This window comes from Camelus dromedarius, chromosome 14 (genome assembly GCF_036321535.1).
Source record: "Camelus dromedarius isolate mCamDro1 chromosome 14, mCamDro1.pat, whole genome shotgun sequence".
Taxonomy (NCBI): domain Eukaryota; kingdom Metazoa; phylum Chordata; class Mammalia; order Artiodactyla; family Camelidae; genus Camelus; species Camelus dromedarius.
In genome coordinates, this window is record NC_087449.1 from 51,968,580 (window position 1) to 51,991,559 (window position 22,980).

General features: G+C 52.4%; 1 protein-coding gene across 6 annotated transcripts; it reads left to right on the forward strand.

Moving 5' to 3' along the window:
- Positions 1 to 978: 978 nt before the first annotated feature.
- On the forward strand, positions 979 to 20,200 carry FGR (FGR proto-oncogene, Src family tyrosine kinase). Of its 6 annotated transcripts, none has more exons than XM_010993764.3 (13): positions 979 to 1,037; positions 8,110 to 8,172; positions 9,202 to 9,434; positions 9,917 to 10,019; positions 10,824 to 10,922; positions 14,035 to 14,138; positions 14,372 to 14,521; positions 15,184 to 15,339; positions 15,450 to 15,629; positions 16,235 to 16,311; positions 16,546 to 16,699; positions 17,507 to 17,638; positions 17,748 to 20,200. In XM_010993764.3, the coding sequence occupies exons 3-13, from the start codon at positions 9,215 to 9,217 to the stop codon at positions 17,954 to 17,956; spliced, it is 1,584 nt and encodes a 527-aa protein (XP_010992066.3). In that variant the 5' UTR covers positions 979 to 1,037; positions 8,110 to 8,172; positions 9,202 to 9,214; the 3' UTR covers positions 17,957 to 20,200. The 6 variants fall into 6 exon arrangements, with proteins under 6 accessions (XP_010992066.3, XP_010992065.3, XP_031320333.2 ...); XM_010993763.3 differs by having other exon boundaries at positions 982 to 1,127; XM_064493880.1 differs by lacking the exon at positions 979 to 1,037 and adding an exon at positions 7,031 to 7,094.
- The last annotated feature ends 2,780 nt before the right edge of the window (positions 20,201 to 22,980 follow it).

Genomic DNA, 22,980 nt, shown 5'->3' on the forward strand with positions numbered 1-22,980 from the left:
CTGAGACACACCTGAGTGCACACACACATAGAGGCATTCACAGGAATCCCTGATGGCACATAGAAACACACATGCCAGCGTAATGTGTCCCAGTTGCTGATTCCAAAATTGCAGTCATCGTGTTCATTGACTCCAATCACACACTCACACACACACACACACATCTGTGCCTGCACTGCCTCCCTGCCTCCCCACCATATCCCAACACACATACTTCCCCACCAAACCGCACTCCCATACACATATCTTCGTCCCCAGACAGGAGGGATTTTCCTTGCCTTTGGTTGAAGGCTGAGGAAGTAGCAGTGGTGGGAGGGGGGATTGAACCCCAGGATGAGGAGAGGGTCAGCGACCCCTGCTAGTTGGAAAGGCTGGAACAGTGATAGAGGATGATACTCAGTTTTTCTAAAACCTGACTGTGTGTGGGAGGCTGACACCTTCCCACTTCCTCAGTGTGGCCTGATGGCTAATTCTTCTGAAAAGCAGTTTCCTAAGAGAAGGGTCTCCCTCTGCTGCCACTGTCCTAAATCCCCATCTCCCCAGAGCCCAGCCCCTGAGGATAGCAATATGTGGCGACTGGATTCACAGTGGTTCTGGTGCCAACAGTCTGAGGTCAACTGGCTGTGAGATCTTGGGCTAAGGCCCATCCCCATCTGGTCCTCAGTTTCCCCAGCTGCAAAAGGGGAGCGGGACACTGACAGAGAAAAGCCCCTCTTAACCTCAAATGCAATGATTCTAAAAGAGCAGGTGCTTCTAGGGGTGAGGAACTTGCTCCTTTGGAGGGGATCTTGGGAAGGCTGTGCTGGGGGTTCAGGGGGAGGCCTGGGAAAGCCGACCGGCCGGTAACCTGAGGGAGGCCGGAAGTGGGGGCGGGAGGGCTTGGGATTTGAGGGCCCCTCCCCTCTGCGGGCAGCTGGCTTGGGGCTGGGGAGTGACTGCAAGTTCTCCCTGTCGCCGCTGCCGCCTCTGCTTCGGCTGCAATAAGAGAAGTCTGAGGCGGCTTCCTTCTCCCTGCCCAGAGGTGACGGCGGTCAGAGGTGGGCAGCACCCCAATTTTCTCGCCCTCACCCGTCAGCACCAGCTGGCTCGCCCTGGGGTCGGTGGGAATCGGTGTTCCCTGGGACCAGGTAGGCGCTGTCAGGAGGGGCTGGGTGGGCAGGCGGTGTCCCGCCCCCAGCCTGCCCTGGCCCCAGGAGGTTGGGCTGGGGGAGGAAGTCTGAACTTGGGGAGAAGAGCTGAGGGAGTTGAAGGCCAAAGGGACCCCACCCCGAAAAGAAGCCAAAGAGGAAAACTGAGGAGACATGGAGACTGAGACTGATGAAATTTGGGGAGGGGGCTGAGGGAATGTGGGGAAAGCAAACTAAAAGGACTCCCCCCCCATAAAAGGTCTGGTGGGGAAAACGGAGGGAACCTGTGGACTGAGATCTGATAGAATTGGGGAAGTGGGGGATGTGTCGGGGGAGGGAGACTGAGGAGACGCCCAAAAGGGGCAAGGGAAGAAACTGAAGGAACCATGAAAGTGAGGATGTGGGGAGAAGCTGGGGGATCTGGAAGAGGGGAATGAAGTAGAGGGACTGGGAGAATCAGGTGAGGGAGTTTGCCGGAAAGGGATCAAGGAGAACAATTTCTGGAGGGGGCAGAATGTGGGGCGCAATTCCTGGGGTCCAGGAAGTCTCCTTATCCAGAATTGTCAGAAGTCAGGGGCCTGTAGCCGAGAGGGGAGGGGAGGCTGCCACCGGCGCTGCGCGTTAGACTCTCCCGCACCGTACAGGTGGGAGGGTCCGGGATGGCGAGGGGACTCCTTCAAGGCGCTAGAGGCGTGGGTCTGGGCTTCCTGGGGAAGTCCCCGCCCTCGGCCAGGATAGGCGTCTCTAAGTGCCCCCTCCCCGCCCGCAGTGGCTGTCTCGGTCGGTCCACGTTCCCCTCGGGATCCGGGAATTGCTGGCCGCCCAGACGGAAATCCTGCCTTTGACCGCGATGGCTGGGAGGGGCTGTCTCCATGGCAACAAGAGGGCGGAGAAGCCTAGCCGGGTGCTTGGTTGCTGGGTGCAATGCCCGCGCAGCCCTTTTGGCTCCCTCCCCCGCCCCCATTTTGGGTCTTCAGTCGGGGTCGTCCTACCGGACAGAGGGGTAAGGCGATGATGCTCAGTGTTCAGGGAATCCTGGGGTAGGGGATCTGCAGACTCAGGGATTTAACCAGAATGGGACCTTAATTGCTGCGTGACTTTAGCCAAGTTATGGGGCTTCTCTGGGCCTCATTTTCCTCATTTGAATTATGTGGGAAATGATCTTTGCCCCTACCCAGCCCCCACCTCCCACCTTATCCCCAGTCCTGAGAATCAGATGTGGAAAGCAGTTTTGGCCCAGTGTCCTGGAGGACACTGGAGGGGTTGAGTTATCACTGACCAGGGAGCCTCTCCTTCACCTTCTTAAAGGCATGGAACCAGACTGAAAGCCTGACAGGTCCTCCAGGAACCAGCATAGTTGACTTCCAATGAAATAAATGTGTGTGGGTCTGGTGAGGCCCCATATTGGGAAAGTCAACAGATTTGAGACCTGTTCCCAATCCCCATGGTTCCACATCCAGTATCCCTGAGTCCTTTGGCATCCTTCCACCTAAGGTGATAGTGGTAAAGCAGGACTCTGTTCCCACTTCACAGTTGGGAAGATGGAGGTTTGGGAGTCAATGACTGACAGGCCAGCTGTAGGGACCCAGAGGCCACGTTATCCTGTCCCTGATGTGGCAAAGGAAGTAGCCAGAGCTGAGGCCCGAGTTCTCTTCTCATCCCTACCAAATCCCATGTAGCCCTCTGGAGAGAAGAGTGGGTGAGAGGGGGTGGTGGAAGAAGGAATGGGGTTCCTGGGCTTCATGGCTGGCTCCTGCTCCCCAGTGGCTGTGAAGCTGTGAGTGAGGGTGGAGAGTGTGAGTATGGTTTGGGCTTTGAGTGAATGAGCATGAGCGTGTGAGCCTATGTGTGGGTGTTTGGGTGTTCTCTGCAGCCACCTGGGGCTGATGCGGCAAAGGAAGTGGCCAGACCTTGGGAGGATGGGTAAGGGGACCCCAGAGCTGGGGAAGGAGGAGCCAGGGCCCTTCCTGCACAGAGCAGACCAGGCTGACGTGAGACCCAGGGAGGGAGCTTTCTGTCTGGCTACACCGTGGAATCTAGACTCCTATTGCCTCAGCTCCCCCCAGACCACACATGCCTCCCATCTCCCAAGAATCTCGAGTCCCTCAAGACCCCTGTTTTAAAGGCTAGTGGGTAGGTTTTCAGCAACAGATGAGAAACCGCATTACTCACGGAAGTGGAGAAAATTCAACTGATACCCTCAGGACCATGTGGAGGGTAAAGCTTGTGTGGCCTCTCCCCCTCTCACCCCCTGACCCCCGACACCTGGCCCTACCAGGGTGGTAGTCAAGAGTATGTCTCCTCAGCCCCAGGGTGTTCAGGGGTCAGGGAGAGTGGTGGTGGTAAGGCCTCAAGAAAGAACAGTGTGAGATGGTTGGAGGCTCTATGAGAGGTGAGGGCCTCAGTGAGGGAGGCCGGGGCTCAGTAAGGGTGCTGGAGCCAATGAGGGTGGAGGGTCTCAGTGAAGTATGGAAGCCTTCAGTCAGGGGATCAGGTGAGGGATGGGGTGCCCTGGGGCTGAGACTTGAGCCTGCACCTCCAGACCTGGCCTGCCCCTCGTCAGCTCAGAGTCCTGAGGAGAAGCCGGAACTCTTGCTGGCTGGTGGTTTCCTGCTTCTGGTCAGTCCCAGTTCCCTTTGGGTGAAACCCCCCGGGTGACTGGGCCAGCTCAGCCCTCCCATCTCACCCTGGATACTTCTTCTTCTCAGCCCTGTCGCTGCTCCTCCCCCAGCCTTGGCCTCGGAGGGGGCTTCCTCAAAGGACAGGACCAGAAGTGAAAGTTCACTGAGCACCTACTGTGTGCTGGGTGCTTTCAGGGGCTTGACTGAAATTCTTGCACAGAAGCGACCCCATGAGATAGAGATTTATATTCTTATTTTCTAGGCAAAAAACTGCTGCTTAGAGAAGGGAACTTGCCCAATGTCTCAAGCTGGTTGTCAGGCTGGGTAGAATTTGAGCTGAAATCTGTCTTCAGATCCCACAGATCTTTGGTGGGGGTGAGGGGGAAATAGGACATCCTGTGTCTACATCAAAGCCCCAACGTGGCTTTGGCAAGAATGGACCTCAAGAAATGATGGGTGGGCCTGGGGCTCCTATGTCTAGGAGTTGGAGTGGGAGGGAAGCAGTTTCCCTGCTGGGTGGCCAGCTGCCATGTGACACTGGTGGTGTGTGCAGTTGGCCAGGGGCTGGGTAGGAAATATGACGTTCACCAGTCAGAGACAGCATGACCTGCTGCTCAGGCTTCGGAGAACATAGCCAGGAACAGAACTCCGGACCTGAATTAATAGTCCTGGCTTTGAATCCCTTGTCTGACTGTTTGACCTCCAGCAAGTCACTCCCCCCTACACACAATTTGGGGTGGACTGGTAAATGGTCCCTGGGGGCCATTTTTGCTTTGCTGTTTCTGGTTCTCAGCCTCACTTAGCCACACTGGGCAAGAGCCACATCTCTTCAAGCCTTCCCAACAACTGAACAGAAGTTACAGATGCAAAAACTGAGGTTCAGCGGGCTCATGTTATTCATCCAAGGCCCCAGAGCTGGGTAGGGCCTCACAGAGGGAGATGCTGAAGACAGAAACACCATGATCCAGGACTGGACCTCTATAATCTGATTTTGACCCAGATGAGACTCTGGAAGCCAACACCTGTCAACCAGATGTTCAACCACATATTCATTAACAGACTCAGTCCCTACAGTGACCAGAATGCTTTTGGCCACTCTCTGAGCTGCTCCCTTTCTGGGGTTAGCAGGCAGCTTAGTTCAGAGCTGAGAAAACAGAGACCTGCATTCAGGTTCTAAGAACTATGAAAATCAGTGATCGCCTGAGAGACCCTGGGCATGTCACTTCCCCTTTCTGGACTGTAATGAGGAAGGATTTAGAGCATGGAGCACAGGGCCTGGCACACTGCAGGTCTCATTAAGGTACATACATTACTGCTTTCACGAGGTCTTCAAAATACAACAGCGCTTATGACGGGCTTTGGAGCCAAATTGACTGGGGTTGCATTTAGCTTCCCCTTACTTGCTGTGCATGTAATCTTAGGAAAGTTATTTAAAATTCTGTGACTCAGTTCCCTTATCTGTGAAATAGGGGTAATAATAAAACCTACCTCATAGGGTCACTAAATGAGATCAGTCATGGGAATTGCTTGGCACAATGCCAGGCAGTGAGTAGGTGTTTAATAAATTAGCATTTGAAAACTAATAGTTATTGCCACCCAGACCTCTAGGAAGTCAAATTACTGCCCAAGGAATTGGTGGCTCATAGTTGAGGTCAGAGCTGGAGAGGATAGAGTCCCAGGGGCTATTTTCACTCAGATGCTGAGCAGAGAGGCCCTTACCTGCTCCCTTTCTGTTTTTTCTCTTTGTCTCTCTGGTTCTCTGTCTCTGACTCTGTCTTCGTCTCTGCCTTTCTCTTTTTCTGTCTCTGTCTCTCTGTTGCTCTCTCTCTACCTCTCATTTCTGCCTCTGTTTGTCTCTTTCTCTTTGCTTCTTTCTGTCAGGGATGTGCTGGAGCCAGCTAGCACCGGCTCTGGGGAGCTGATTCTGTGAATCTCTTTCCAGCCCAGCATTCAGGAAGTCACTTCGGTAACTTGAAATTGGCCATGGTGAAAATATTTACTCCATGGAAATTAGCAAATGGTACAAATCAGGGACTTTTTTTCTTCTCTTTTTTTTTTTTACTTCCACGTGTCACTACACCCTCACCCCTGCCCCCCACTGCCCACGCTGGCAGCCCTGCCAGGGCTCTTGCTCAGCCCGCAGAGCCTTCCACCTCCTTCTCAGAGGCTGACAGTTTCTGAACCCCCACCCCTTTCCAGGCATACTGAATTTGGGGCTCCCCTTAGGCTGGTTTTCAAACCATGGTAATATGTACCTGGGTATTGTTGGAAGTGGCCACACTGTATCCCTGTGGGGACCCATGAGATTGTGTAAGTTTGTGTCTTGTGGAGGGGAGCTCTTTTTGGGTCTGTGACTCAGGGGAAGGGCTACATATACCTCTGGGCTTCCCTGTGGGGGCACTGGGCACCTGTGCCTGACTGCAGGAATGGCTATAATCATCTGTGTCTGTGACCAGGCAGTGGAGAGAAGTGGCTCAGATCCTGGAACCAAAAGCCAGGATACATCATCTGTGTGACCTTGGGGAAGTTTCTAAACCTCTCTGTGCCTCAGTTGCCTTATCAATAATAATGATATTTACCTTCTGCAGTTGTCATGAGAATAAAATGAGGTGATATATGTAGAAGTGTTTAATTCAGTGGCTGGCACATAGGGAGTATTATAATTCTCCACATGCTATTCTTTGGGAGAGGCTGTGTGTGTGGAGGGGGTGAGGTGGGCGAGGGCCAAAGGTATGCATATATGGGGGCGTTGGTGTCCTTGAAGATGTCTGTGTCTGTGAATCTGTACAGAGGAGCTCGAGTCTCTCTGTGAGGCGCTGTGTGTAGCTGAGGTGACGTGTCTGTCTGAGATTGCATAGGGAGGGCTGTGTGGACCTGGGTGGAGGGCTGTGCCATTTGAGATGTGCATGTGTCTTCCTGTGAGAAGACCTCCATTCTCAGCGTGTCACCTGTGTTTTCCTCTTACTTCCATCTGTCCCCTCAGGGCCCCAAATCCCTTCTCTTAGCTCTGGATGCCCCCCACCTCCACCTCTATTCTCTCCCTGATGCTAATCAGCCTGGTAGCACCCTGGAGCCCTTCATACAGTGGTTTCACCCCAGGGGAGGTGTCCTGGGGTGAAGATCTCCGCAATGGCTTAGTGAACAGGGGCTATTTTAGAGCTCTCACCACAGCCCGCCTTGCAGTTTACCACATGGGTGTCACCCCCACCACACACACACAGGAGAATAGTTACAGTGGACCATGAGAGGGGCTGGCGGGTCTAGACTAGTGGTCAGGGCACTGAAGTGACAGAGCCATTGGCTAGGCAGCTGGACCTGGTGGATCCAGGAAGGCTTCCTGGAAGAGGTGAGTGGTGCTGGGTAGGAGGGACAGGACCCACAGAGAAGAGGAGGAGGATATCCATGAAGGGAACTGGACTTGGAGCTTGAGAAGGTCAAGGTGCGGGCACCTGCTCTAAGGATCCCTGGGTCCCTCTGGGGGAAATCAGGGTTCACTGGGTTGGCCCCACCCTACAACTCTTCATTCCTCTCACATCTTAGGAAACCGAGCCCTCTCCCCCACAGTTCCTCTCTGAGTGGTGCAATGGCAGAGTTTCTGGCGGGGCGTGGAAAGCCCTTGCCCAATGACCTGCCTGCCCTATCACTTGGAGGACACAGCTACAGGAAAGGCTTGGCTCCCTGGAGGGCTCCCCAAGGGCCCCTGGTGGACCTGGCTTCTGACTGGGGCATTTCCCTGATGTGGGGATAAGACCAAGCTCTGAAGGTAGGTGTCCACCTTCACTCTGCCACCACCCTGGGGCTGCTGGGGTTTACCCAGCCCAGGATGGGAGCAGAGGCAGCGCCTGGAGGAAGGGCTTGTTTTTAGGAGACAGTGCTCAGAGGCCTATGGGTGAACTGAACAGGGCTTGATAGGAATCCAATTAGAGAGATGGGTCTAACACAAAATCATGAGTTTGTGAGGGTACGAGTCTGTTAGCCTGAGAGGCAGCCTGTGTGCGTGTGTGTGCGTGTGTGTTACTGTTATCAGAGCTTGGGCTCGTGCAAGACTTAGCTGTGTTGGTACGTGGTGGTGCCGGTGAGCACACTCACAAATATGTGTGACTGTGTGCTGGTGTATGCGTGACTGTGTGTGTGCTGGTGTGTCAGATGGATATGAGTGTGAGAAGGTCTATGTGAGTGGTATGTCCTGTGTCATGGTGGCTGTATAAGTGTGCCGGGGTGGTGGGAAGGAAAATGGAGGCAGAAGTCACGCTGGGGCAGAGCCCAGGCCTCTGGCTTCCTGAAGAGGACAGGAGCTGGCAGCTGGGTGCAGGAACACTGGCAGAGACTTCATCTTCCGTGTCCTTCTGTTTCACCCTCAGGACTCTGGCCCCTCCCAAGGACCATGCCACAGCCCCACTGACCCAGGAGTAGGGGCCTCAGGGGTGAGTGGAGGGGAGTGGGGACTGAGGGCTTTCAGGGTCAGGAATCAGGGTGGGGGGCCTTCCTGGACCCCACAATTCCGCACAGCCCCCTCCTCCTACAAGGGCCCTGTTGCTAGGTAACAGATGGGGGAGCCAGAATGAGGCAGCTTGAAAGGCCAGAGGCTGGACCCACGACAGGAAATGGCCTTGATCCCCCTCTGCAGGGAATATCCAGGTGCAGGCACACAGCCCTCACGCACATTCACACACAAACACACGCCAAGACACAGACATGCACACACACAGAGACTTGGACGCACAGAGACATTCACACACTTACACAGACCTGCACAGATACACGCACACAGACTGGCATATGTACTCCCACACAGGGCTATGCACACAATCATGGCATGCAGACACAGAGGCACCCGCTCACACAGACCCACATGCACAGAGTTAGACACCCACACACATAGAGGCATACACATGCACACTCACACAGAAACACATACAGACAGACATGAACACACACAGTCATCACATGCAAGAAACATGTTCACACATATACACACACAGACACAGACATTCACAAAGGGCTGCACAAACATACCCAAAGACACACCCACAAGCTAACTCACAAATACTTAGAGACCCACAAAAAATACACACACACAAGGACTCTGAAGGAGTCATAGAAACTCAGCACATTGAAGCAATAGGAGGCAAAAATATTTAAATAAACACAGCAAACGCCTGAAGCAGGAAACCAGCCCCGTGGAAGTTAGACGTACTCTCTACACACACACCGAGGCAGCTGGGAATTAGATGCAATGGTAGCCCTGCCCAACCTTGAGCCTCACTAGGGAGGACCCCACCCTCCCCACCACCCCACCACTCCAGGCCTAAGAGGAGAAGCTGCATGCCTCTGTGTGTGTGTGTGTATGTGTGTGTGTGTGTGTGTGTGTGTGTGTGCAAGTGTGCATGCCTGTGTGTATAGGGTGCTGCATCTCACAGGGACCCTGAGTGAAGCATGCCCCCGTTCTGCAGCAGGGAACCTGGAATGGGCTGTGTGTTCTGCAAGAAGTTGGAGCCAGGGCCCAAGGAGGATGGTGACCTGGAAGGGGACTTCAGGGCCTACGGGGCTGCAGACCGCTATGGCCCTGACCCTACTCAGGGCCGACCAACATCCTCCTTTGCCCATATCCCCAACTACAACAACTTCTCCCCTCAGCCTGCCAACCCCTCCTTCCTGGATGGGGGCAACATCAGAGGCATCTCAGGTGAGTCCAGTGGGCTGGAGGCAGGCACTGCCCAGTGCCAGGGAGGACCTAGGGGAAGGGAAAACTTGGACTTGTCCTTAGGAGCCTCCAGGTGACATAGGAGACAGCCCTGCTTTGAGCGCACAGTCTGAGGGAATATGTACAGCCCTCCCCTCAGAAACTGCAGTCTGAGGGGGAGACATAGCTGTTCCCAGTCTGAGAGAGGGGCCTTGGTGACAGATGCAAGTGGGAAGTCTGCCCAGTGAGGGAGAAGAGAAGCAACTCCCCCAGGTGTCCCCAGGGTAGAGGGGATGGGCTTGAAGGTGTGTGTCCTAAACTCCATGGGGTCCAGATCAGAAATCCACTGGATTCCAAAGAACTTTGGCATCCGGGGCACTGCAGCAGTGGGGAGGCACAGCCCCTGGCTGGGGAACAGGATTCTGGGGGTGCAGCCCCCATGGTGCCCCCATTCCATCATCTGATGAGTAGCTCTGACTCTGCAGGAACTGGGGTGACTCTGTTCATCGCCCTTTATGACTATGAGGCCCGGACAGAGGATGACCTCACCTTCACTAAGGGCGAGAAATTCCACATCCTGAACAACACGTAAGTGACCGGGCCACCCAGTTCAGGGCATAGGCTGGGCTAGGAGCAGGACTCAGAAAGGAATCCCTACCTGGTCCCTGTCCTCAGAAAGCTCTAGCCTAGTTGGGGATGGACACATGACAATAACAACCCTGGATGATTGCTACTATGTAAGAGGAGCATGAGGAACTATGGGCACAGAAAGCACACCAAACATGGTCTGCAGACTGGTGGTAATCAGGGCAGGCTTCCTGGAGGAGGTGATTTCTAAGCTGAGACTAGAAAAATGAATAGACATTGAAGGAAGAAGGGAGAAGAGGGGAAGAGAAAGTGAGCAAGAATGAGACTAAATGTCTTCTGGAAACCATCAAGTGGTTCTGCATATCTGGGTCATAAAATATGGAGTGCAGAACAGACAGAGCAGAACCCAGACAGTTAGGTGGGAGCAGATTCTTCAGGGCTTTTTAAACCATGATGAGGAGTCTGGATTTTTTCAAGAAGGAAATATAGCCATTGGAGGGGTTTTCAGAGAGGAAGTGACCTAGTTAGCTATCCGCTGCCTTCTCAAACCCCAGCCAAGCTGAGGAGACAGAAAAGAATGCCAGGAGGCCCAGAGGGCCCCAAACATATTGCTTCTGCAGGGAACAGCCCACAGGGCAGCCGCAGTGTCTGGGAGCAGAACAGACAAAAGCCTGGGGGTGGGGTGTGTCCAAGGTAAGGCGTTGGCAGGGCCAGTGTCCACCTGATCCTCCATGTGGCCCTGCCTGGCCCCACAGTGCCCCAGGGGCTGGGTTGCCAGTGACACACCCTGTTCTGTGCCCACAGGGAGGGTGACTGGTGGGAGGCTCGGTCTCTCAGCTCCGGACAAACTGGCTACATTCCCAGCAACTACGTGGCCCCTGTGGACTCCATCCAGGCAGAAGAGTAAGTAGCGCCTGGGGGAGGCCATTACAGACAGGACCCTGGCGTCCAGCCTCGAGGACACCTCTTGGGCAAGTCACTCCCCTCTAAGCCTGACTTCTTATCTGTAATTCTATAAGGTCATTGTGAGAATAAAGGAAGATAATAATGATGATAATAATAGTAGGTAATACTTATCTAGCATGTACTATGTTCTGGGCACTATTCAAAGTGCTTTATGTGTATTAACGAAGTTAGGAACTAATACTATCCTGTTTTACAAATGAGGAAACTGAGGCACAGAGAAATTAAATATCCTGCCCAAGTTCACATGGCTAGAAGTAGGCGGAGTTGGTATTTGAACCCAGGTAGTCTAGCTGGATTTGCTAAGCATTATATATATATATAGCCTCTGAGTGAAAACAACAGTGTATGAGCTTTAAAACAGTGTAAAGGGCTAAACAGATGTAAGGGGCCATTACTTTGAATTAATTCTATTAAGGAGTCAGGGAAGTATCATTTATGGAGTAGCTTGATATACTTGAGATACTGACAGTAATTTACCTACCTTGATTCATTTAATTCTCATAATAACACTCTTGATGTTATTATTGTCCCATTTTACAGATGAGGAAACCAAGGCTTATAAAATCTTTTTTTATCTAGCCTCACATACACATACATATATGGGGAAATAAAAGATTGGAGAGACTGCAGAGTGGGAGTGGGACTCCCAGGACTTAGTGCTTGATTTACCATTGGGCTCTGGAGCGCGGTAAGAATCTAGGGTGACCCAAAGTCTTCTTGAGGAACTGAGTGGCTGCCATTTGCTAAAGGGGGAGCACAGGAGCAGGTACAGGTACCTGGGGGGCTTGTTAGGTTGAATTCATGGAAAGGAACACACACACGGATGAGATGGCCAGCAATCAGATCAGGTTGTACTCTGTATGAGAGATGCCCAGCCCCTGTCAAGCCATGCCTCTGAATTAGCCCACAAGAAGGGGCCACTTTTCCTAACTGGCACAAAGACTCCTTAGTTGGTTTGCTGTGGCTCTTACAGAGGGCATACCTGGGCTGGGGTGGAAATTCAGGACTCTTCAGAGTGGAGATGATACTTAAGGCTGCATAAGAGAGGGAAGGAAGAGAGGGAGAGGGAGAAAGAGACTGGCCCTAGGACCTAACTTTGGAAAAAGCTGCCCTTGAAGAAGGCGCTGTTAGAAAACCATGCCAGGCCAAGTCAGAGGAGCCAAGAGGGTGGAGGGGAGGTTTCAGGAAACAAGAGAGGGAGTGACAGAGGCTGCCACTGGATTTGGCAATGAGGGTGACCTTGGTGAGAGATCTCTCTGAGTGACGTGGGGGCGGAGGCCAGACAGCAGAGCCTGAGAGAGAGTAGGAGGTGAGGATGTAGAGACCCAGGTGTGAAGTGCTTTTTCAAGTGAAGGAAGGTGAGAGATACAGCAGAATGTTGATGGCAAGATAGGGCTTAGAACAGTTTCCTTTGGAGAGGGAAGAAATGTGGGCCTATTTGGAAGTTGGTGGGATGGAGAGGCTGCAGATGGAGGCTGGTTTTTGGGAAGAGGTGTTCCTGAGCAGAGGGGAGTAGACAGGGTCCAGAGCTCAAAGGAGATGAGGCCATCATCTGGGGAGGTGGCAGGAGGTGTGGAGGAGAGGAGGGGGGATGATGCAGAAGGTGAGAGGTTGGGGGTACACGCTCATGGCCACATCTCGGAGTCAGTGTCATTAAGCTCTGAGAGGCACTCTGCAGCGTCGTGGTTAAGAGCTGTCATGGTTAAGGGTGCAGGACTGAGAGCAGACAGCTTGGGTGCCTATTCTGGCAACACGGTTTAAGAGCCGTGTGGCCCTGGGTAAGCTGCTTAACCACTAGGTATTTCAATTTCCTCATCTGTCTAGTGGGGGTTAATAATAGTACTTACTTCACTGCATTGTTATAAAAATTAAATGAATATATGTATTACACTAGAGGCTGACACAAAATAGGTGCTGTTATTTTTTTTTTAACTTCTTTTGAGAGGGCAAGTGGTGAGGTTTATTTGTTTATTTTTTTAAATGAATATACTGGGGATTGAACCCAGGACCTCCTGCCTGCTGGGCATGCACTCTACTACTGAGCTGTACCCTTCCCACTATGTTAACTACTAAGGAACTAGCTAATGTCATGGGTGTGGGTAGGGGCAGGGCATTGAACACACTTGGGAATGTGCTCTACACAGTCCTTCAATAGTTTCTCCTTCTCCACCCTGCCTGCCCTCCTGGACACTCTACTTGCTAATTCCCCTGTACTCCAAATTGTGCCTAGAACCCTGGTATGGACTGACAGTCCCAGAGTTCACTGAGGCTGCCACCTCCCTTGATTTGAAAACTATGCTCCTTTTAATTCAGCCCAAGATGGTCACTGGCCAATTTAGTGAGCAAATGACATCTGAGTGTTCTATGGTCCCTGAGTATACTCTCACAATTGGTTTAAGGCTACAATTCTGGCCCAGGAAGACTATCCAAGAGACAGCAGGAATGCTTGCGGTCTGAGGTTGCAGTTAAGACTTAGAACAACATCCAAATTTAAGAGAGTGAAGGAAAAGTAGCAGTCAGGGCTACTTTGTGACAGGAGCAGTCAAAAGGAGAGGAAGAGAAGCAGGAAAGGGTGTTGTTCCAAAGCCAAATGAGGAGAGTATTTGAGGTGGGTGCAGGGAGAGGAATCTTAGTGGGAAGAGAAGTAGGGTGGGGGCAGAGGATTTCAGGTAGAGCTCATCAGCCAGCCTTGTGACCACTTCCCCTCTCCGAGCCTTAAGTTCCTCATCTATAAAATGAGCCTATGGAAGGAGTGGTAGTGAGATGGACCCTGATGAGGTCACTGGTGACTGGGATTTTAGCAATTTTAATTCAAGAGAAACCCAGAGAGTGGAGAGGAAAAGCCTAACCTTTATTGCACAGCTACTCTGTGCCAGGCATTCTGCGTTGCCCTTCTCTGTGATCCTCATGACCAAGCTGTGACACAGGTGTATGATCCCCGTTTCCTGGGTGAGGAAGTCAAATCTTGGCTAATGAGGTGACTTTTCCCAGGAGGCTGAGTTGGGGATTGAACCCGGTGTACCTGACTCTGGCCGGCCCTTCCCCACAGGTGGTACTTTGGAAAGATCGGGAGGAAGGATGCGGAGAGGCAGCTGCTGTCCCCGGGCAACCCCCGGGGGGCCTTTCTCATTCGAGAGAGTGAGACCACCAAAGGTGGGGGCTGTACCACTGGGAGGCCTAACCATTAGGGTGGGGCTAGGAGCAGTGGGGTGTGGCTTGGGTCAGGGCCAAAATTGGGACAGGGCTGGAAGGGCAGAGCTAAGACTGGGACTGGGTTTAAGGGATATGACCATCCAACTTCAGAGTCTCCAGCCTTTTGGGCCTCTCTGGGCTCTCAGGCTGGGGGTGAGAAGGAAAACAGGCCTGAAGGTGACCCCTGCCCACAGGTGCCTACTCCCTGTCCATTCGGGATTGGGACCAGGCCAGAGGCGATCACGTGAAGCATTACAAGATTCGCAAGCTGGACACAGGTGGCTTCTACATCACCACGAGGGCCCAGTTTGACACAGTGCAGGAACTGGTGCAGCACTACCTTGGTGAGGGCAGCCCTCAGGTTGGCATGTGCTTCAGATTCCTGGGCCAACCCTCTGAGACTGAGGCCCAGAGAAGGGAAGGGTCTCCCAAAGATGTAGTGGTTGGGCCAGATATAGAACCCAAGTGTGTCAGCCCTCAGCCCAGGATCCTGCTCTGTATTCTCCAGAGAAAACTGAGGCTTGAAGCTGTCCATGACCAAATGGTGCCCCATAATATCTGATCTTGGTAGGAGGCTGAATAGACCTGACATGGAGGAGGGGTGGTGGGGTTGGGTGAAGGTTGGTTAGCATCGAGGCCCAGTTTTCTGCTTTGGTTAGTTAAGCCAAGGACAGGTCTATGGAAGAGTGAGGCTTCATGTCCACACCTTTGTCTGGGATTCCATTTCCCACAGTCAGAATCCCACCTTATCCTTGGAGGCCCAGCTGGAGGCACCTCTTATGGGAAGGCCCCCAATTCTTACAGGGATCATATCTCCTTCTGGTGCCACTTCCTTTTGTGGAACCAACATATTCACCTGTCAGTGGACTGGGTTGCCTTCTGCCCTGGCCTGTGACCTCAGCTGTGGCCTGGTTCCTGATAACTGATCTCGGAGATGGGGTGAGATGAGGATGTGTGGGGTCCTGGCCTACCTTTGACCTCCAACTCCCCAACCTCCACTCCCCAGAGGTGAACGATGGGCTGTGCCACCTGCTCACTGCTGCCTGCACCACCATGAAGCCGCAGACGCTGGGCCTCGCTAAGGATGCCTGGGAGATCAGCCGCAGCTCCATCGCGCTCCAGCGCCGGCTGGGCACCGGCTGCTTTGGGGATGTGTGGCTGGGTACGGAGCTCCTTGGGGCTGGGCCGGGACCCGAGGCCTGAGGCCCAAGGCCAGGGCAAGGGCTTGAGACGGCAAGGAGCCGATCCTGACAAGCTGGGGCTGCCCGACAGGCATGTGGAATGGCAGCACAAAGGTGGCGGTGAAGACACTGAAGCCGGGCACCATGTCCCCGAAGGCCTTCCTGGCGGAGGCGCAGATCATGAAACTGCTGCGGCACGACAAGCTGGTGCAGCTATACGCCGTGGTGTCGGAGGAGCCCATCTACATCGTGACGGAGTTCATGTGCCATGGTGAGGGGTGGGGTCAGGAGACCGAGTCTGGGAGGGCGGGATGTAGGGAGAAGTTTAGGTGGACATCTCTGGAGGAGGGACCTGGGTGGTGATCAGTGTTGGGATGAGGGACAATGGGCAGAGACCGCGTGAAGGGCCAGAATGAGTGAAACCACAGAAGTGTTGGGAGTTGGGGAGGGACCAAGTTAGATAAAGCGTGTGTGTGTGTGTGTGTGTGTGTGTGTGTCTGTACCTGGGGACGGAGCCTTGGCGGTGGTCAGCTATTGGGTGGCGCTTGGGCCAGTGAAGGCGGGATCTGTGATAAGAAAGGATTTGGGGTAGAGTCTGAGTGGGGCGTGCCTAACGGGGGATTGAGGAAAGGAAGGAACAAGTGGTGGGCAGAATCAGGGTGTCTGTGAGAGTGGGGCCTGGGCAAGGTCTGTGCAGGTTGAGGCACCTGGCGGGATCCTGAGTGGGGACGGATCCAGGGTGAGAGGACTAGGAGCAGGGGACAGAGCCAAACCCTAAGAGATTGGTCCTGGATAGGGGCAGGGCCAAGCGAGAGAAGGCAGGCCTGGAACTGGGGGCAAGGTCTTGCTGTTGATTTTCTGAGTTCTTCTCCCCAGGTAGCTTGCTGGAGTTCCTCAAGGACCAAGAAGGCCAGAATTTGAGGCTGCCCCAGCTGGTGGACATGGCAGCCCAGGTAAACTGGGACCGCAGCCTTTATCTCTCAGAGCCCTTCCTATTATCTTCCACAATCCCTGTGCCCTCAAACACCTAACCTACCCTTGGAAGTGCAGTCCCAACTCTTGGGTCATCTGTGTGACCCAAGACAGCGCACTGCCCCTCTCTCTGAGCCTGTCTGGAAAGTGGGCTTTTCACATGATCCCTCACACAAACCATGGTGTTCCCATCTCTCCATACCTTGGCGCCTCAGGTAGCTGAGGGCATGGCCTACATGGAGCGCATGAACTACATCCACCGAGACCTGAGGGCAGCCAACATCCTCGTAGGGGAGCGGCTGGTGTGCAAGATCGCTGACTTCGGGCTGGCCCGTCTCATCACGGATGACGAGTACAACCCCAAGCAAGGTGCCCTGCTTCATCCCACCTTACAAGAACTCCCCAGTGCACCCTGGGGCTGCCATGGGACCCCACATGCTCAGGGACCCTTCCCCTAGACCATCCGGGACACTCCCACTCTGATGTAGTTAGCGTAAGAGGCACCTCTGGGTTCAAACCCAGCTCCTTCACTTACTAGCCACGTGGCCTTGGGCAAGTCATCTAACCCATCTGTGAGCTCTTTTCTCACAATGAAATTCTCAATGAATACTTTCAGTGAAAATAGACAACAGTTAAATTAACACATATTGATCAAGTACCTCCTATGTGCCAGGCACTGCTATAAATCTCAAGTGAAAGATCATAGACTGTAACAGTGTAAACTCTGCAGCCAGAATGCCTGGGTAGGAAGCCACTTATAGGCTATTCAATTTGGGCAAGTTATTAACAGCCTAGGGCCACCTTTTCCTCATTTGTACAATGGGGATAGTAATAGTACTAAATAATAGTAATATTAAAAAAAAAAAGTAATAAAATTCACAGGGTTTTCATGAAGGTTAAATGACTTAATGCATGTTAATCGCTTAAAACAGTGCTTGGCACGTGGTAGAAGCCATACAAGTTTTAGCTATTAGTATTATGAGAATTATTTTAATGTTTGTAGAGTGTTCAGCACTACACTTGCCACAAAGGAAGTGCTGGCTAGATACCAGGTCTTTTCTGTTGTGCCCAGAGACCTCTGTGGGTAGGGTCCCTAATCCTAAAGATGCCATTCTCTTAATCCAGCTGTTACCAGAGATCCCTCTACTAACTTTCCCTTCTCCCTCATCTCTCTAGGGGCTAAGTTCCCCATCAAATGGACAGCCCCAGAGGCTGCCCTTTTTGGCAGATTCAGCATCAAGTCAGATGTGTGGTCCTTTGGGATCCTGCTCACTGAACTCATCACCAAGGGCCGAGTCCCTTACCCAGGTTTGCTGGGGGATGGGGAGGCAGAAGGGTGGTCATGGGGAAGGGCTTCTTCCTTGTTGCCTCTTTAGGAGGGGCTAGGCCCCCTGACTGACAGAGCCCCACCCTCCAGGCATGAATAACCGGGAAGTATTGGAACAGGTGGAGCACGGCTACCACATGTCCTGCCCCCCAGGCTGCCCAGCATCTCTGTACGAGGCCATGAAACAGACCTGGCGTCTGGACCCCGAGGAGAGGCCTACCTTCGAGTACCTGCAGTCCTTCCTGGAGGACTACTTCACCTCCACAGAACCCCAGTACCAGCCTGGGGATGAGACATAGCCTGTTTGGGCATCAACCACCTCTCAGGGGTTGTCCACCAGCCCCTTCGAATCCTCAGGGCTCCGGTTCCAAGGCCCCATGGCCCAGAACCCTAAAGAGTCTTAGCCTGTCAGAGCAAGCAAGTTGCTCTAGTACCATCTAGGGCAACCCACTCATTTAAAAGATGGGGAAAATCCAGGCTCAGAGATCATCCCTCACCTACTCTGGTTCCAAGCACTATTTTTTCCCTTCCCACTTATGCCCCTAGAAGCCTCTAGCCTCCTGTCTGCACTCCCCCAACCAAAAAGAAATGCTCAGACTCTGTCTAGTTATTTATAAAACTGTATATCCTTTCCCTCACTTATCACCTGTCCCTACTCTCCTCCCCTGTCATCCCATCCTGGTCCAGAATTCACCTCCTACTCATTCTCTTGGGTTTATAAGTTACAAAGACAGGGAAAATCTTTGCCAGATCCCTTTCCTGCTGTGTGTATGCTCTAGTCCAGGACCCTGGTCCAAGCCCAGGGTGAGGGAGAGGGTTGCTGAGGGCTTCTGTGAATCACGTGTGTGTTTACTGATTCTGTAAATAACAAAAATGACAATATGAATCCTTGAGCCACAAAAATCTCTTCCTTTGGGAGGGATGGTGGTCTGTGGGAAGTGAGTGGAGCCTCTTTGGCTGCTGGGAGGAAGGGGCAGTGAGAGAGCACCTTAATGCCTACTAAGCACAGGGCACCCAAGATGTGTCCTAGGACACCCAAAAGTCCTGATGCTCATCCCCATGTGAGTTTAGAACGAGCTGAGAAATGGATACAGAAGACAAGCAACTGGAGATCAAAATTTCCCATTACTGACGTGGCTTTCAATCTGTGTATGGCTCACTCTTTACCTGATTTCAGCAGATTTACCCTTCATCATAGGCACCACAGCAGAACTTCAGACCTCCCACGGCAGAGCAGGAGGAAGACCACTGTGGACCCTCAACAGTTCCCCAAAAGAGGACAGAAGGGAGGGGAGGGGAGAGGCCTGAGAGTTAGTCTAGTTCATTGGATTTCATTTGGAGCAACTCTGCTCCCAGGAGGCTTTTGGAGAGATTTGGAGGCAGTTTTGTTAGTCACAGTGAATTGGGGCTCCTACTGGCATGTAGTGGACAGGGACTGGGGGTGCTAAGCAGCCCACTGTATACCTGTTCAGTGAAGACTTGTCCCACCCCTTGGCTCCCCTTTTGAGAGACTCTAGCGGTTGATGTGTCTCCACGTGGAAACTAGAGGAACAAGGACTAAGGATTCCCAGCTCTGCCATCAGGAATTTGTGGACCCTTGACTTACTAAGGGAGCAGCTGCAGGAGAGAGCCTGGGAGCTGGGAATCACTGCTGCATCTGGCAAACAATTACTAAACATTGATTCTGTGAAGGGCCTTTTGCTAGGCAGGACCCCAGGGACACAGACATGAACAAGACCTGCTCCTGTCCGGAGGAGTTCACAATCAGGCTGGGGAGAAATAATAGTAATAATAATAACAACTCATTTATTAAGTGTCTCCTGAATGCCGGATGGGTTTACATTCATCTTTTCATTTAACTCAGTCCTGAATCTGGTTCTATGATTAGTCCCCCCATTTACAGATGAGGAAGCCCAGGGGTTACCTGATGTACCAAGGTCACACATATATGTGACAGAGCTGGGACATGAACCCAGGTATCACACCAAGGCCCATGATCTTTCTACCAGACCTCACTGCCTCTGGGCTTTAGGAAAAGATCCTATCTGCCCCAGGTGGATGTTTGGGGGATCCTTCTCCCTTAGATATTGGTAGAAAGATTCCCTGGAAGCCCTCCCAAGTTGACTGACCTAAGGGAAAGGGGACAAGGTGACCAATGCAGACTGAGCATTCCCTTGTTCAGCCCTGTGCTGGGGATTGCTGATGGGAGCAATGAGATGGGGAGAAGCCAGGGGCTGCTTAGAGAAATGGTCACAGGGGTGGGAGCCGTAGCTCTGGCACATCAACTCTCAGGAGCCAAGGCTTCCCCAAGGCCATGGTCTCTAGACAACCGAACTCACAAGAACCTGATGTATAAGCCAGAGATCCAGTGTTTCTACCTGCCATGGAGTCAGGAGATAGGAGCACAGATCTGGAGCTGTAGTGCCTGTTGTGAATCTTGCCTCTGCCACTCACTAGCTATGTCATGTCGTTCAAGCTGTGAATCTCTCCAAGCCTCAATTTCTTCATCTGTGAAATGACAATAAAATGCACAGTGCATGTTAGCTGTCTTTGTCACTACAATTTACCAATTATTTACTCCATGCCAGGCATCCCACTAAGTGCATGCTGCCACTTAATCCTCACAGAACCCTATGAGGAGAGGGCTATTGTGGCTTGATTTTACTAATAAAGAAACTGAAACACAGTGAAGTAAATAGACTATAGGGCATAAGTGGCAAAGCAGGGGCTCAGACCAGGTCTTCTGAATCCAGAATCAGTGCTCTTAGTCTCTGGAGTCTTTTCCTGGGACCAGAATATTCTTGTCTGCACAAAGGGGCCCTGCTTGGTGCCTTTAGGGACGTCCATTTAGTTTAAATGAAGGCTCAGCAGAGCCATGAACCACCTGGAGTTCACCAAGCCCTCATGACTCCTCAGCAGAGACCAGAGCAGCCTGAGCCTGGAATCCCTGTGTCTACTGGTTCCCTGTCCCCACCTCTGGTGCAGCCAGATGAATTCTCCCTTGCACCCCCTTTTCTGTGCATCCTTCTGTTCCCTTCAGATAGAGCACAATGCAATTGATTAGTCCTCTGTTTTCTCAATTTCAATCACATCCTCGCCCTGCCTCCCTGAGATTACAGGCGGGTCACCTTGATTGCGGTTTCCACTGTTCACAAAACTCTTCAGTCATTTACAAAACCATCTCTCGCCTCATTCACTCCCCCACCTGGCTCTTCTCCTCTGTGATGCGTGATTTTACTGGCTTAAGACTCAGAGGGCAATTTTATTTCCAAGTTCATGGTGAGGGCGGAAGACACCTAATTGACTAATGCTGGGTGTTTCACATGCATTATCTCATTTGAGCTTCACCAGGAGGCAGAGCAGAAGTATGATTATTCCCTTTTTACAATAGAGGAAACAAAGACTCTGAAGGGCTACAAGACTTGCTCAATCAAGGTCATCCAGCTGGGTGATAGAGTCAGGATTGGAACCCAGGTTTGTGTAACTTCAAAGTCTCATGTCTCCCTGGGTGTCACATTCCCTTATTTGATGGAGCAGCATGGGAAAATATGATACTAACCCGGAGTCAAGCCCAGGGAGGACACGGTGCAGATAGGGGTCAGAGGTAGCCCCATCTATGCTGAGGACGGTAGTCATAAAAGAGCCAAGTCATTTATTAATTTCACACACATCTACTGATGTCTTCTGGAGGCTGGTCCTGTCCAAGACGCAGAACAGTAAGCAATTACAACATTTAGGGGCAAGGTCAGTCTGGAGGCCAAGGGAGACTTCTTGGAGGATGTGAAAGAAAAGTCTGCCTGATGAAGCAGCCAGAGGGTGAGATCATCTCCCACTGAGGGAACAGCATGTGCAAAGGTCCAGAGGCATGGTAGAGCAAGGCCAAGTCAGGCAACTGCAAATAATTACGTATGGGAGGGTTGAGGAAAAAGCTGAGGCATGGAAGAAGGTTGGAAGGTCAGCAGTAAGAGGTAGGAGGGTCGGGGAAACCAAGGGCTATGGCCCCAGAGTTGTGGAGAAAAGTCAAAGAGAAGAAATCTGGGTGGCCCAGGACCTACTAGGAGGAGTCTATTCTGGATCCCAGTGCTCCAGTACTAAGCTGGGTCCACTATCCACACCAAGAGTTCTCCCAGGTACAATATCAAAGCATCCCTCCCACCTAGTCATCCATTACACACACACACACACACACACACACTTGCGCATCTGGATGGTTGATGTCCACACTCCCTCTAGCGGTCACTCTGGGCTCTACACCCAAAACTGCAGGAAACTTGCCTCCCAGGTAGGGACTAGGTCCCTTCAGACCCTCCTCATGCCTCAGGATGGGTGAGAGCAATACAGTACAGTTCCTGCTCTCAGAAAGCTCACAGTTAAATGGTGATGAGGGTGAAGGGGACAGACACAAGCAGAAAATGTGGGAGAACAGGGGAGGGTTCCAACTCAATCGGGCAGTGGGCTGTCCTCTCAGTGGAGGTGTTGCTTCACCACTGGAGACTTGAAAAAGGAGTAAAAGTTTGCTTGATAAAGAAGAGAGAGAGGGCATTCCAGACTTGACAGAATTAAGTAGCTCAGAGGCAGGAAATGAGACCGTGCAGGGAATTACAATTAAGTAGGTGTGACTGGAGTGAAAAATTTGAGGAGGTTCATTGGCTAAAGATGCAGATGGTGAAGTAGACACGGGGCCTTGTCTGCCATGCATTTGGGCTAGGAATCCAAGCCTTGGGCCATGGGAAGCCACTGAAGGTTTTGAGCCGGGGAGCGGCAAAATCAGATTCACTTTCTAGACAGAATCCGTTGGTGACCAACATAGAGGAAGGATGGGAGAGGAAGATGTGGGAGAGGAACACCCCTCTTGGACACAAAGAACCACACCAGGTCACACTCATAGGAGAATACAGAGCTTTGGGCAGGCCTATGAACCAGACATATCAACACATGTGATGACACCTACAGACAAGTCAGTGGCACCCCAGGTTGGGCACCCAGACAAACAAACACATACTGACATACACTCAGACACATAACTCAGGTCCCTGAGCTGAAAGGAAACAGAGGACACATATTCAGCCCCAGACACAGGCTGACAGTGAGAACTGTGCACACCCTGATGGACACAGGAATTCACATGCACGCAGTGTGCCTGTCAAGGGCCCTACCCTGCCCCCTTCTCTCCCCCGGGTTCCTCACCACCTCGGGCAGGAACAAAGCTGACCTTTGCCCTCTGGCCTCTGGCCTCTCCTCCCACACCCCCTGCCCAGAGGGAGGAGCTGTTTGAAGTCTGGGCTGCAGCTGGGGTTTCCTGTTGCCTGGAGGAATGTGGGAG